General features: G+C 44.3%; 1 protein-coding gene across 12 annotated transcripts in view; it reads left to right on the forward strand.

The window, feature by feature from the left end:
* Window positions 1-8,892, forward strand: part of SGK3 (serum/glucocorticoid regulated kinase family member 3) — a 93,819-nt gene extending 84,927 nt beyond the window's left edge. For 9 of the 12 annotated variants that reach the window (XM_061600479.1, XM_061600473.1, XM_061600480.1 and 6 more), the window contains 9 exons: window positions 242-325; window positions 408-539; window positions 1,546-1,658; window positions 1,876-1,912; window positions 2,017-2,103; window positions 4,355-4,450; window positions 5,908-6,063; window positions 7,160-7,249; window positions 7,799-8,892. In XM_061600479.1, coding sequence (XP_061456463.1) covers window positions 242-325; window positions 408-539; window positions 1,546-1,658; window positions 1,876-1,912; window positions 2,017-2,103; window positions 4,355-4,450; window positions 5,908-6,063; window positions 7,160-7,249; window positions 7,799-7,969 — 966 coding nt within the window. In that variant the 3' untranslated portion in view covers window positions 7,970-8,892. The remainder of the gene's footprint in view (window positions 1-241; window positions 326-407; window positions 540-1,545; window positions 1,659-1,875; window positions 1,913-2,016; window positions 2,104-4,354; window positions 4,451-5,907; window positions 6,064-7,159; window positions 7,250-7,798) is intronic. The other 3 variants (XM_061600501.1, XM_061600510.1, XM_061600490.1) reach the window with 2 other exon arrangements.
* Window positions 8,893-14,366: the final 5,474 nt, after the last annotated feature.

Genomic DNA, 14,366 nt, shown 5'->3' on the forward strand with positions numbered 1-14,366 from the left:
ATAAATAGCAGGTGATGAGAGAAATCTCTGTCTGAAATCCTGGGCAGCTGCTGCCAGGAAGAGTAACAGTACTGGTCTAGAGGGACAAATAGTCTAACCAAAGCAGGTCCCTACATGTATTTGTGAAAAACTAAGGAGTTGAAATATAATGATGAAAATATGGCCTTGCTCTACTTTTCACACTTTAGGAGACATTAATACAAGAACAGACTTTTTACTCTAGATGCAAATTCTTCTTCAGGTTCTTCTTGCGAAACGAAAACTGGACAGGAAGTTCTATGCTGTTAAAGTGCTGCAGAAAAAAATTGTTCTCAACAGGAAAGAGGTGAAAGGAAATAGATATTTTATTTTTCCCTCCAATTACAAAATTGTTCCTATTTACTTATTGACCTTTTACTTCCTTGCAGCAAAAACATATTATGGCTGAACGTAATGTGCTGTTGAAAAATGTGAAACATCCATTTTTAGTTGGATTGCATTATTCATTCCAAACTACAGAGAAGCTTTACTTTGTTCTGGATTTTGTTAATGGAGGGGAGGTAGGTATATTTTTGGGTCTTTGTCTTCTGGCAGTATGGTGCCCACTGAAACTGACAGAACCACTTGTTTGGACCCACTTAGGGTGCAGTCCAGTAGGTATTTATGCCAGCCTGAGTGGAAATAGGATACGGTGGATCTCCGGCTGAGCCGACTGGGTCCTGGCTCACCCAGACTATACCAGCGTAGGTCTCGCATGCTAGCTCATCCTGACTCAGCTAGCAAAACCCCACCCCTCCCATCTCAGCAGAGACCAGTGTAAGTTAAGCTGGTGTAAGTCCCAAAAAAGGGCCTTTCCGGGGAAGTGGTGGAGGCGTGACTGAGGGGAGAGGGACTTGCACAATATCCTACATCCATTCAGCTCTGTCATGTGACCTCCAGTCTCAGGCTAAATTAAGGCAGGAAAAAGGGTGGTCTAACACACAACAGCTCCTTTTTTTTTTGCAGCTTTTATTTTCTTTCCACTGGGCTCTGCACGCTGAGCTGGCATTCTCCCCTCTCAAGAGTTCCTGAATGCAGTTAGGGTCTGGCATACTTTAATCAGGCATAACTTGAGCTACTTTAAGTTATGCCGGCTTCCTCTGTGCAGGTTTTTGTGCTAGAAGCTGCAATAACTGAGTGAATTCAAAATGGTTACATCATAAAAATTCTTTAGCAAGTCTGCTGGTGATGTGGTGTTGATATAAAGAAGTTTGATTCCCAGTGTATGGAGCAACCAGCTTAAGCCATCACAGTAGAAGTTTACATTAGCCCCACATCTCTTTTGAAACATAAACTTACTTCATTTACCAGCTGTGGCCCAAGTATGCTGGGGCTACAGATGTGACAAAATAAGGAAATGATTAAAGGAAGGATGTGAATGGTTATGCACAGAGAGAATCTATTTTCACTGTTTTTATAGTTGTTCATAGGGAAATTGCAGGTTGTGCTAATCTATTGCTATGAATGACACCATCAATTATGTTTTTAATGCCACATTCTTTTAACTTGCACTCTGCATATTTGCAGCTCTTCTTTCATCTGCAAAAAGAACGTTTCTTTCCTGAACACAGAGCCAGGTTTTATGCTGCTGAAATAGCTAGTGCATTGGGCTACCTACACTCCATAAACATTGTATACAGGTAATAATTTAGACTACATTTGGGTTTTTTATATTAAAATCAATAACCACAAAACTGAGTGCAAGCATTTTGTATTATTTATTTACTCTGACAAAGCATGATTTACAAAGGTCTGTTTTCTTTTTAAAAGCTTACATAAGAGAGTAGATATTTTACTAGATTTCCTACATCCAATCTTATTCTGAACTATGTTTTTCTTTTCTTTTTTTGTGACCAGGGATTTGAAACCAGAGAATATTCTTCTTGATTCCCTGGTAGGCATCAAATGTCCCTTCCTATTGCCCCAGAATTGTTTTGATTTAATATGATCACTAGCACTCTACATTATATTACAATAGAATGTCTATTTTCAATGCAGGGACATGTTGTCTTAACAGATTTTGGGCTTTGTAAAGAAGGAATTGCTACTTCAGACACCACGGCAACATTTTGTGGGACACCAGAGGTAAAAGAAATTCCTTGCATAATTAAAAAAAAACCTTTGCAGTAACTTTTGCAAAACATTATAGCACTAAGGAGGGAGAGTTCAAATAAATGGGACTATACCACTGCAAGAGACAAACTACATGCTACTTTCCACTGATGCTATAACTGAAAAGAAAACTCATAGCCTTTGGCAGGACAGTATCATTTTAGATGTTATGCTGTATTTAGAAAAAAATGCAAGTGCAAATATGGGCCTTGTGTTCAGGCCCGGCTCCAGGAATGCCGGGACCCTTGGGCATCAGCCTGCCCCGAGCCCCTCCGCTCCCCTTCTGCGATCCGTTGCACGAACCGTGCCGCGCATCACAAGACAAGAGCTTCCGAGCCACCCGCTGCCGCCCACCATCCCCACCTCTTCACCTACCTTTCTCTGCTGTTCTTTGCGGCTGCACTCAGCGCACGCAGGGTTGCCATCAATCAAGATGGCGGCCAAGGTTTCCGTAAGGGACTGAAGCCTCTGCCACCATCTTGGTTGATGGCACGCAGCACGTGCATTGCTGCCATCAACTAAGATGGCAGCAGAGGCTTCAGTCCCTTACGGAAACCTCGGCTGCCATCTTGATTGATGGCAACCCTGCACACGCAGTGTGCGTAGCCACAAAGAACAGCAGAGAAAGGTAGGTGAAGCGGCAGGGATGGTGGTGGGTGGCGGCGGCGGCAGCAGCATCAGCGGCAGTGGGTGGCTCGGAAGCTCTTGTCTTGCGATCCGTAGCATGGCTCGTGCCACGGATTGCGGAAGGGGAGCGGAGGGCCCCTGGGCTCCTGTAGCTGCGGGGCCCTCGGGCCAGTGCCCAACCTGGCCGCCTTTTGGAACCAGCCCTGCTTGTGTTGACAGACTTAGAAATGATATTTAAAATGTATGCATTTTAAGAAAATGGATGGAAGTTAAAAATCAGAGGAAAAAAGTATTTTATTATTTATTTAGAGCATTTTACCCCACTCTTCAACCAAAAAGACTTTCAGATCATTAAAAAACAGGACAATTCCTGCCCTAAGACTTACAATTTAAAAGAGACAACACAAAAGGAAAAAGGGAGAAGAACAAACAGCAAATTCAGACACCAGGTCTTAAAGTTACAGTTAACTACAAGAGTAGTTTAACAAGACCAACCCTTCTACAAAACGTATGAAATCTTATCCTTAGAAACAGAACAGAAAAGCAAGTCAATGGGTGCACAAAAATGTGTTTTAGGGCATAGTCCAACTCGACAGAGGCTGGCAGAAGTGGAGCTGGTGGAAGGTGCCACCCAGGGGTGTAGTCGTCCAAGGACTCAGGGGGGTCTTAGACCCCTTACCTTTTGGGGGAGCAGAGTCCTAGCAGGGTCCCTATGTCTTCAGCATCCTATGAGCCAATCCATCATGACAGGAGAGTGAGTTAGCCACTGAGAAGTATCTTCTAATATGCGTCCTTGTCCTTTCCTACTGATTGGAGCCAATCAGAGTGAAAGGAAGTGAGTCACCCACTAAGAAGACTCTTCTTAGTAGCTAACACTCTTCCCTTTCATGCTGATTGGCTCCTAGGGATGTCTGTTGTTGTGAGAAAAGAATTAACAAGGATCTAATTTTCAACCCAGCAGCAAAAAAAAGGGCGGGTGGGAGGGGTCGTGGCTGTAAATATCATGAAGGGACCCTGCACTTCTGAATTTGCCACTACGCTACCCGTGCCACCACATCCTACCTCTGTTCAGGAGCCGCTGGGAGTGGAGGATGCTGGCTGCACTGACAGGGCTCAGTGGAAGGAAAACAAAGTCATGTTTCTTTCTGCCACCTCTTTTCCCGGTGTACCAGCTGCCGGGACTGAAGGCTACAGGACCAAGCCAAATGGGCTCAGGGTGCAGCATAAGTCCCCCTCCCCTTGGTTCTGCCCACAACACATCCCAGAACACCCCTTTTTTGGGCCTTCCGCTGGCTCCACTTGCACCGGAGCCACTTGCAGCTGGCTCGGACTCTGCTGCACTTGGATGGCAGTAGAATTTCCCTTCCTGCTCTGCTGCAGCCATGCTGCATCCTGAATCCCCTCAGCCCAGCGTAACTACCAGGAGGATTTCACCTAATAGTATAAGATAATTTTGAACACATGTTGGAGTTGTCTTAATCGGTGGAAATCTCCTATACAGTATTGACTCAGACAAATAAATGATACCTTCCATCCATCATTTGGCAAGAACAGCTGTGTTTCCAAGTGACTCTAGACAAACTTTTTCATCTTGTAGTACCTGGCCCCAGAGGTGATCAGAAAGCAACCCTATGACAACACCGTAGACTGGTGGTGCCTTGGTGCTGTTTTGTATGAAATGCTGTATGGTCTGGTAAGTACTTAATGTTTTTCATGCTTCATATTTAAAGCAGCACCTCCAGATGTCTCTGCATACTAGATGTTTGGAGGCAAACAGGAGAGCTATTGACTTCATGCCTTATGTGTGGGGTTCTGCGGATGGAAATGGGATGCTGGACCATCTTGGTCCAATTTAGCAGGATTATTCTTATTTGCAATATTAAGAACATTCAGGATTCATATTTGTGAACAAGTTACTTCACATTCAGCAGATCTTAGCAGGTCTGACTGCACAATAAAATTTGATTGATATTTAGCAGATCTTGTGGTTTTGTCTTGTGTTGCTTTTGATTTTCTGTTGTTAATTTCCTGACTTTCTACTGGAAACAGATTATGTCACCCAGCACAAATAGAACAGACAACTGAAGTGGCAGTGATGCTATTCATTGCTAAATAGAATGGAATTAGCTAGAAAAGGCTGCCAATGTCAGTGTCCAGGACATTAACAACATATTCTCGTTTGCCCTTATATTCCTCCTTGATCCTAGAGTAAAAGGCATATATTATAGGCTTTTGTGATACCTATGCTAAAATGTATGTTTTTCAGCATTTAGGAGAATGCATTTTTGGAAGGTCGCTTATTCTTCCTCTTCTCTTTCAATTATAAGATGCTTTCCTGACCACACAAAAGGCTACACAATGATGTTGGTCAAGATGTTCACTGATTGTGCCACAAGCAATTTTTGTTCATAGTTGTCAGACAATGAAAGAATATGCTGATTGAGGTGCATTAAGAGCTGATTTAAGAATTTCACTGAAAACCTTCATACAGTAGAAAAACATAGAAAACAAATATTGCCAAATGGAACAAAGCTGCTCTCATCCCATCCCACTGTCTTGAGGGCTGGAGATATCCTACCACGGATTGATTGCGTTGCCTTTCAGATCAATCTGGCAGAGGTTGCTTTCGTAAAACTAAAAAATGCCCTAGAGTGTACCTCTTGCAAGCTTTTTTTTGCTGTGAGTCCGTAGTTATCCCATAATATGGCAACATCCATCAAAAACTCATTCTTATTTTGTTAAAATTTCTAACCTTGCCCATCCCTAGGGGTTAGGATGCATAGCAAATCTAAAACAATAATCCAGTCCAGATCTGTTTTTTGGAGTACAACATTTAATTCAAATTTCCACATATTTGCCCCAGTTATTAAGAAGCTCTGTGAGTGCTCCATAAAGTACTTTATAAGCATTAGTATCCAAGAGAAGAGAATTCCAAAGTGGTGATCAGAAAAGCTCCTCTCTTGCCGTTATGACATTAACCTGCTACACAGATAAAGTGGGTTCTCTTGGCTGTTCTCCCTCATCGGAAATGAACTGTGTCTAATCTGGCATGGGTGATCATTCCAAACTATGCCTTCATCTACATTTCTTGAAGAAGCCTACTGATTTTAATTTAGCTTCCTAATAGTGTGTTCCCCTTGCCCTCTCTAGCCTCCTTTTTACTGCCGTGATGTTGCTGAGATGTATGAAAACATTCTTCACAAGCCCCTACATTTAAGGCCAGGCATCAGTCTTACAGCTTGGTCTATTCTGGAAGAACTTTTGGAGAAAGAGAGGCAAAACAGACTTGGAGCTAAAGAAGACTTTGTATGTAATGTATCTGAAGTGAAACTAAGTAGTGAATATAATGGCATTGTCACACATAGGGCTATAATACCACTAGCTAAGAATTCTAAATATTAGCTTTTCTTTTAAAATTATCACTTGCCATAGCAATGCTAAAAAGTGTGCAAATTGCGTATTACTGAAGTTTTAAATAATTTGAGTTTGGCTACTGCAGTTCCTTCAAGCAAATAAAACAAGTTTCCCAACAAGGGCTATTTCTTAAGCTTGGTTGACATAGTGCATGCTGCTACTTTTCAAATAAAGGGATAACTAAATCATGCAAAGCCAAGCAGCTGATGTTGTAGGTTCACTGGAGCAAAGAAAAATACTGCTGTTTGAGGTCAAAAATTAACCGGTTAAAATGTTCCATCTAAAGCCCCAATCTAGGCAGAGTTGTATATACTTAAACCGCTCTAAAAGCAGTGGGACCACAATTTGTCATAATGACTAAGGGCGTAGTCCAACTCACATTTGTGCTGGGCTGTGGGGAGTTGGATGCAGTGGATGTTCAGCTAAGCCAGCTGGGTCCCAGCTCAGCCAGGTATCCAGCTCAGCCAGGCTCAGCTGGTGTAACTCCCAAAAGAGGGGTGTTCCAGGGGTGTGTCAGGAGAGAGGTTGAGATGAGGAGACTTAGGTAACATCCAACTCATGTTTGGAGCACTCCTGCAGGTCTAAATTCAGGCAAAAGTTACCCTGGGAAAAAGGTTGGTCTAAGAAAATAATTTCAATAGAAGTCAATTCACTAATAGGCAAAAAACCTTGCGGTTTAAGAATGTACCTATAGCCCACAGATATTTCTATCAAACTTTTAAAAAGCAGGGAGATTGGGCAGCTATAGTGAATGCACCAGGGGAGCAGGAGACCTGACCTCCTCTCTGAGATATTGTACTGCCCTGCAAATTGGTCAAAATGCAAACACAATTTGAGTTGGTCTTTCACAGTCCAATCCACTTCCTGTGTAGCTTGGAATAATTTGGTTATTTTGTGGACAGCAACGGGCAGCTTTCTGATAAATATAAGACAAATGTATATGTAGCATATGCTGACATGACAACTGTATTTTTATCTTGTATTTCAGCTTGAAATTCAAAGGCATCCCTTCTTTGAATCTCTCAGCTGGACTGACCTCCTACAAAAAAAGATCCCACCACCATTTAATCCAAATGTGGTAGGTGCAATAGTTTATACTACCTTTAGTAATCTGAAATACAAGAACTCATCCCAGAAGTAATCATAGTTAAGCTCTTAAAAATAGCAACAATAATTGTACTCAGATTAAAAGGCTTTGTCAGAAGGAAGGCCGAAAAAAATTAATCATGATATCAAATAACTTCAAGAAGGAAAACGATACAGAAGAACTTTGGGGAAATAGTTTCATCTGGAGCTTTAAATAAAATGGTAATGACTAAATATACTAACAGAGCAATCCTGTTAGGTGGTGGAGATGTGATGGAACTTCTGCCATTTCCTAAGCCCAGCAAAACTGACTAGGGCAGGATAGGAAAGGGCACCATTTTTATTGTTTCATTGCCTCCATCCATAGAGAGGAAAGTCCACAACATTGTATAGCCCCTGGGACACCCTCTGAGGTAAGATTGCACCCTTACTGGTTTTGCTCAGAAATAAGTAGACCTTCTCAGTTTAAAGTATAATATGACTCACAACAATTCAAAATACATACCTTCTTACAATGATTTGCGTATGTTTTATCTCCTAGTCTGGTCCAGATGACATCAGGAACTTTGACACAGCATTTACTGAGGAGAGGGTACCCTATTCAGTTTGCATTTCTTCTGACTATAATGTTGTAAATGCCAGCGTGCTGGAAGCAGATGATGCATTCATTGGATTTTCTTATGCACCACCTTCGGAAGACTTATTTCACTAAGATTTCTGGAAGATGAGAAATATATGCAAGTCATCTTTAGATTGACTGAAATTTTAGATTATGAACAGATTCTAAAATATGTGCAACTAGTGCCTCATTTGATATTTTGAACAAACATTCTCTGCTGTAATATGAGGAACCTGGGCATTTTGGATTACATCCTAAGACTGTTACACCTACTGTACAAAAATACTTTTAGAACAAATACCTTTAATTAGCTGTCCTTAATCTTAAGACTCTTTTTAAACAAGGACACTGACTGTTTTTCCTCCAGTTTACATTAATATCTCCAGATTAGCTGTCTTTAAAAGCTGCACACTTTTACATTTAAAGGCCTTTGTGAACTATCTGGTGACTTTGTGCTTGAAATGTTACTATGCAAATATTTTTGTATATTGTTGTTTGGGGGGGGAAAGATAAGCTTACCCAGTAAAATTTGTCCGCTTGTTGTTTGAGGCGAGATGATTTTTTGGCAACAGTTCCCCATAATTTCTTAACTTAGATAAGAAACAAGGATCTGTACAATAATGTTACGTTATGTTATGTTACAGTTTATTTCTTGGCTGCCTTTTGGCCAAAAAGGCCCCCGAGGGGGCTTACACACAAATAAAAAACACAAATACACAACAAATAAAAACAATACAATTTACAAAAATCAAACTAACAAAATTGTAGCATTTCTAAAAAGCAACAACAGTTTACCAAAAGCTTTCATCTTCCTGGTAAAAATGCCCATTTTAAGGCCAGACTGTGCGACCGTTGTCAAACTGGGCCCAGAACTGCAGACATTACTAAATAATTTACTCAAATAATTTGATTCATTCCAGTAGTAGACCTAGAAATGTGCTATCTAGGTTAATTAAGGGTGGAACAAATTAGCCTTAAATATTTGCTGATAATAATGCTTCTCATAATGACTATAACTTTTTTCCTCTTCTTGCATTTGAAGAAGGTAAGTGTTTTTTTCCAGAGAACTGGACAGTGAAAAAATACTGCATTTGTAGAAGGGAAACTTCCTTCTTGCATTTAGAAAACTAATAAATTACAATTTAATTGTATTAAAATGCATACTTTCTGTGATCCATATTTTGATGAATTCTTTCTTGACCACGAAAATCTACAACAAATAGTTTGCAAAAAGACTGAAACAAAAGACACTTTTTTTGAAATGCACAGTTAACCTAAACACAGTGTGGGACTTTGTGGCTATGGATGGTTGGAACAAAATACAGACTCCTCAAAGGAATGAACTAAAGATGGATTTTACCACTTGACACAAATAGTGCACATGTCTTGTTTCCACTGTGTTGGAAGGCAGAGCTGGGGTCCCAATCCCGGGGAGCTGGATCCCGGAGAGTTGGGAGAAGAGTATTCGGATGGATGGCAGAGGGAAGGGGGAGGAACTTCCCCCCTTTGGAGCGAAGACGAAACAGAGGAACTGCCAGTGATAAGGTCGCTTAGCAACGGGGAGCCTGAGCCCTCCCTGGACGTTCTCACGCCTCCCCCTCTTTCAGGCTCAGAGCAAGAGGGGGAAGAGGGAGGGCTGCTCACAGCCGAAAAGCGGGGAGGCAGTTTACCATCAGTCCCTCCCCTATCCCCCATCCTGGAATCGGAAACTTCAGAAGAGGAGGGGGTGATGCTTCCCCCCTCACCGCGCACACGCAGACAGCTGAAAAGACAGGAGAGAAGGGGGGGAAGGCGGGCAGTACCCGAGGGGCAGTTAAGGAGGAGCGAAAGATTGTGCGCCCGTTTGGCCCCTTCTTAAAGAACAGGCGGGAAGAAGTCCCTTGCTCTGTCAATTTTCTCCCAATGCCGCAGGACCTGTATCCCTGTATTGATTCATGAGAAAACGCAGTCTTTGTTTGGACATTACCCTAATAAAACATGAATTAACTACAATCGTTGGTCTGGTTCCTGAGTCACATCCTGGGCCTGACAGCTTGACAGAGCCACCTAAATCACCCTCAACGCTCTCTTCACTTGACTGGGACAAGATGTCAAAGGGAGCAGCGGGGGGGACGAACCCCACTTCTGAGATGGAAGAAGTGGAACTCCTGAGGACTAAGGTAGCTGATTTGCAGACGGATGTTCAAGCCCTGCTAGCAGCAGTCAAGGCGCTGAAGACGGATAATCAAACCTTGAAGGCCACAATAGACCAGATGCGAACAGCCCCTCCAGCTGCCGTAGTAAAGGTTCCCATTGGATTGCCCCCAAAATACGCGGGACAAAGTGATCAGTTGGCAACCTTCATGGCTCAATGTGAGTTATATCTGGATGTCAGGCACACGGAATTTCCAGACGATGGGGCTAAAGTAGCTTTCGTGATTAGCCTCCTGGAGGGAGAAGCTGCAAAATGGGTGACTCCGTATCTCGTGAGAAAGGATACTGTCTTAGGAAGGTACAGAGGATTTATACAGGAGATGACCGAGATGTTTCAAGACCCGCAAAGGGCTGAAACAGTAGCGCGGCAACTAGGCGGTCTGAAGCAAGCTAAACGGACTGTTTCCGAGTACACTAACGCTTTTAAAATTCTGTCCCAGGAAACTGGTTACAATGACGCCGCCCTGATGTTTATGTACCGGAGTGGATTAAATGCTGAAATCCTGGATGAGTTGGCCAGGACCTCCCCCCCCGCTGACCTACCAGGGCTCATCCGGCTATGCCTACAGATAGATCACCGGATGGAAGGAAGGCGCCTGGAAAGGAAGCAGGAGGTCCCGAGATACTCAGCCTCGGCATCCCGCAACAAGACCCTTCCCACTACAGGGATGGCAGGTAATGCAACTGAGGGACAGGGAGGGGCTAGGCCAAGACTGTCGGAAGAAGAAAAGGAAAGACGACGCCGGGAACGTTTATGCTTTTATTGTTCAAAGCCGGGCCATGTGGCCAGAGACTGTGGACTGAAAGGGGGGAAAGCCGAGCCGTCGGGAAACTAGAACACCCAGTCCACGTGCAGGCCGGTGGACTGGGGGCAGCGTTGTATAAAGGCCCCCCAACGATCCAACCTCCCTCAAAGGGGGTGTTGGTCTTGCCTATTCGGATTACAACTTCCAGAGGAGTGGTGTTTAATTCCACTGCCTTAATTGACAGTGGAGCCTCCACAAATTTTATTGATGCAAAGTTAGTCAAGCGTCATGGAATTTCCCGGTGGAAACTGGACGCTCCCCTAGCTGTGGAGACTATCGATGGGAGACCCCTGAAGTCAGGAGGGGTGACACAAGCCACGGAGGAAGTGAAACTTCAAATCCCTGGGTACGAAGAGTTCATTTCGCTGTACGTGTCAGATCTCTCGAACTTTGAGGTGATTCTGGGAATGCCCTGGCTAGCAAAGCATGAACCCAAAATAAGTTGGAAGGAGGCGGTGGTGTGGTTCACCTCACAGTATTGCCAGGAGAACTGTCAACCTGAAGGAATCAAGAACACCTTAGCGGGGGCAGTGCAAGAGATCGAGCAAGTGACCCTGCCGCCAAAGTATGAAGAATTCAAAGATGTGTTTGATGAAAAAGAGGCAGAGACTTTACCCCCCCACCGCCCTTACGACTGTGCGATTGACCTAGTGCCAGGAGCCAGCATCCCATCAGGGAGAATCTACTCTCTCACAGAGAATGAGAGGGAGGCCCTGAAGGAATTCCTGGATAAAAACCTGAGGCGAGGATTCATACGCCCCTCACAATCCGCTGCTGGAGCGCCACTATTGTTTGTGAAAAAGAAGGGGGGGGGAACTCAGACCCTGTAACGACTATCGCGCATTGAACCAGATCACCATCCCCAACAGCTACCCGCTGCCCCTGATCTCAGAGTTGCTGGACCGACTGCGCTCTGCAAAAATCTTCACGAAGTTGGATTTGAGAGGAGCGTACAATCTGATCAGAATGAAGGAGGGAGATGAATGGAAAACAGGATTCTTGACCGCTTACGGACAGTATGAATACCTGGTCATGCCGTTCGGGCTTTGTGGAACTCCAGGAATTTTTCAAAAATTCATGAACGACGTGTTTAGAGACTTGTTGGACACGTATGTAATCTGTTACTTAGATGATATCCTGGTGTTCTCAAAGAACCAGGAAGACCACGACCAGCATGTGAAGACGGTGTTGAAGAGACTGAGAGAAAATCACCTGTATGCTAAATTAGAGAAATGTGGATTTGACCTCAAGTCTCTAGACTTCCTTGGATATCGAATCTCAGTGGAAGGCGTGGAGATGGACCCAGGGAAAGTAAGCTGCATATTGGACTGGGGCCAACCTGTCACCAAAAAGGATGTACAACGGTTTTTGGGGTTTGCCAATTATTACAGAAAGTTCATTCCAGGGTTTTCCAAATTAACAGCTCCTCTGACTGACTGTTTAAGCGGGAAGAAGTTTCAATGGACAGAGAACGCCACCGAGGCCTTTGAGGAGCTGAAGAGAAGGTTTGCTACTGAGCCCATTCTGCGCTTTGCTGATCCGAACTGCCCTTTCGTAGTGGAAGCAGATGCTTCAGATTTTGCCATCGGGGGGGTCCTGCTACAATTAGACCAAGAAGGGAAGGAGCTGCACCCCTGTGCGTACTTCTCTCGGAAGTTAAAGCCTGCAGAGAAGAACTACACAGTTTGGGAGAAGGAGCTACTGGCCATCAAGGACTCTTTTGAAAACTGGAGACAATACCTAGAGGGGACCTCTCATCGAATTGAAGTGCGCTCCGACCACAAGAATCTTGAAAGCCTCCAAACAGCCAGAAAGCTGAACCAGAGACAGATAAGATGGTCCCAGTTCTTCACTAGGTTTAACTTCCAGATTACTTACCATGCCCAAGCCAAAAACCAGAGAGCGGATGCCTTATCCAGACAGCCACAATACAAAGAAAGTGAATCCGAGGACCAGCCTCAGTACGTAATCCCGCCAGAGAAATTAACGTTGGGAGTATGCCAGCCTTCATGGGAAGAGGAACTCAAAAAGGCACAACAAGAAGATGCAGACATGCTAAAATATCAGCAGGAGACGGGACAAGGTCAAGACTCAGAAGTAACCTTTCACTGGAGAAATGGACTGTTATGGTTCAAAACCGCCAGATATGTGCCAGAAGGGGAATTAAGGCTCAGAATCCTACGCCAGTGTCATGATTCCATCACAGCGGGACACTTTGGGATTTACAAGACCATTCAGAACATGGCCAAGGACTTCTGGTGGCCTAAAATGCGTCGGGATATTGAGAGTTATGTAAAGTCCTGCTCTGTCTGTCTGCGGACAAAAACACAGGGACACCAGCAGGACTGTTACAACCGTTGCCTGTCCCACACGAACCCTGGAAGGACCTCTCCATGGATTTTATAACTGATCTACCCAAGTCCCAAGGAATGACAGCCATCTTAGTAGTGGTGGATCTACTTACCAAAATGGCACACTTTCTTCCTTGTGCAGGGGCCTTAGAGGCTAAAGAAACGGCCAAGTTATTCATCAAAGAAGTCTACCGGCTGCATGGATTGCCAAACAGCGTAGTCTCAGACCGAGGAACTCAGTTCACAGCCAAATTTTGGAGAGCAATGTGGAAACAGTTGCAGACGGAATTAAAACTCTCCTCCGCCCATCACCCCCAGACAGATGGGCAGACGGAACGCTTGAATGCCGTTTTGGAAAGATATTTACGAAGTTATGTGTCCTATCAACAGACTGACTGGGTATCACATTTGCATTTTGCAGAGTTCGCCTACAACAATTCTCTGCACTCCAGCACTCAACAAACCCCGTTCTTCGCTAATTATGGATTCCATCCTAAAGTGTTTCCAAGCAGCTCAGAAGGAATGCTGGTACCGGCAGCTGAGAACTTCCTTAAGGAATTGCAAGCGGCGCAACAGACACTGAAACAGCAGTTAAACGAAGCCAAAACGGAGTACAAGCGAGTTGCTGACCTGCACAGGAAGGAGGGCCCCCCCCTTCAACCGGGAGACCAGGTATGGCTGTCCACCCGCTTCCTCCAGATGCCGGGCAAATGTAGAAAATTACAAGACAAGAGGGTGGGTCCTTTCAAAATAGAAACTCAAATCAATCCCGTGGCGTACCGACTGAAGCTGCCTGACACGTTTAAAATACATCCTGTGTTCCATCGATCCCTCTTAACGAAAGCCGCCCCTCCCAGTGAGTTACGGCCGGAGGAACCTCCCGGAGCTCCACTCCTGGTAAATGAGCAGCTTGAGTTTGAAGTTGAGGAGATCTTAGATTCCAGGATCAGACGCCAAAAGCTGCAGTACTTGATTCACTGGAAAGGCTATGGGGTGGCTGACAGATCATGGGAAGATGCAGCTGATGTGCATGCTCCAGAATTGGTAAAACTTTTCCATCAACGTTTTCCCCACCGTCCCAAGCCAGACAAGGGGAGGGGGGATGGTGTCGGAAGGCAGAGCTGGGGTCCCAATCCCGGG

This window comes from Rhineura floridana, chromosome 1 (assembly GCF_030035675.1).
Source record: "Rhineura floridana isolate rRhiFlo1 chromosome 1, rRhiFlo1.hap2, whole genome shotgun sequence".
NCBI classification, from domain to species: domain Eukaryota; kingdom Metazoa; phylum Chordata; class Lepidosauria; order Squamata; family Rhineuridae; genus Rhineura; species Rhineura floridana.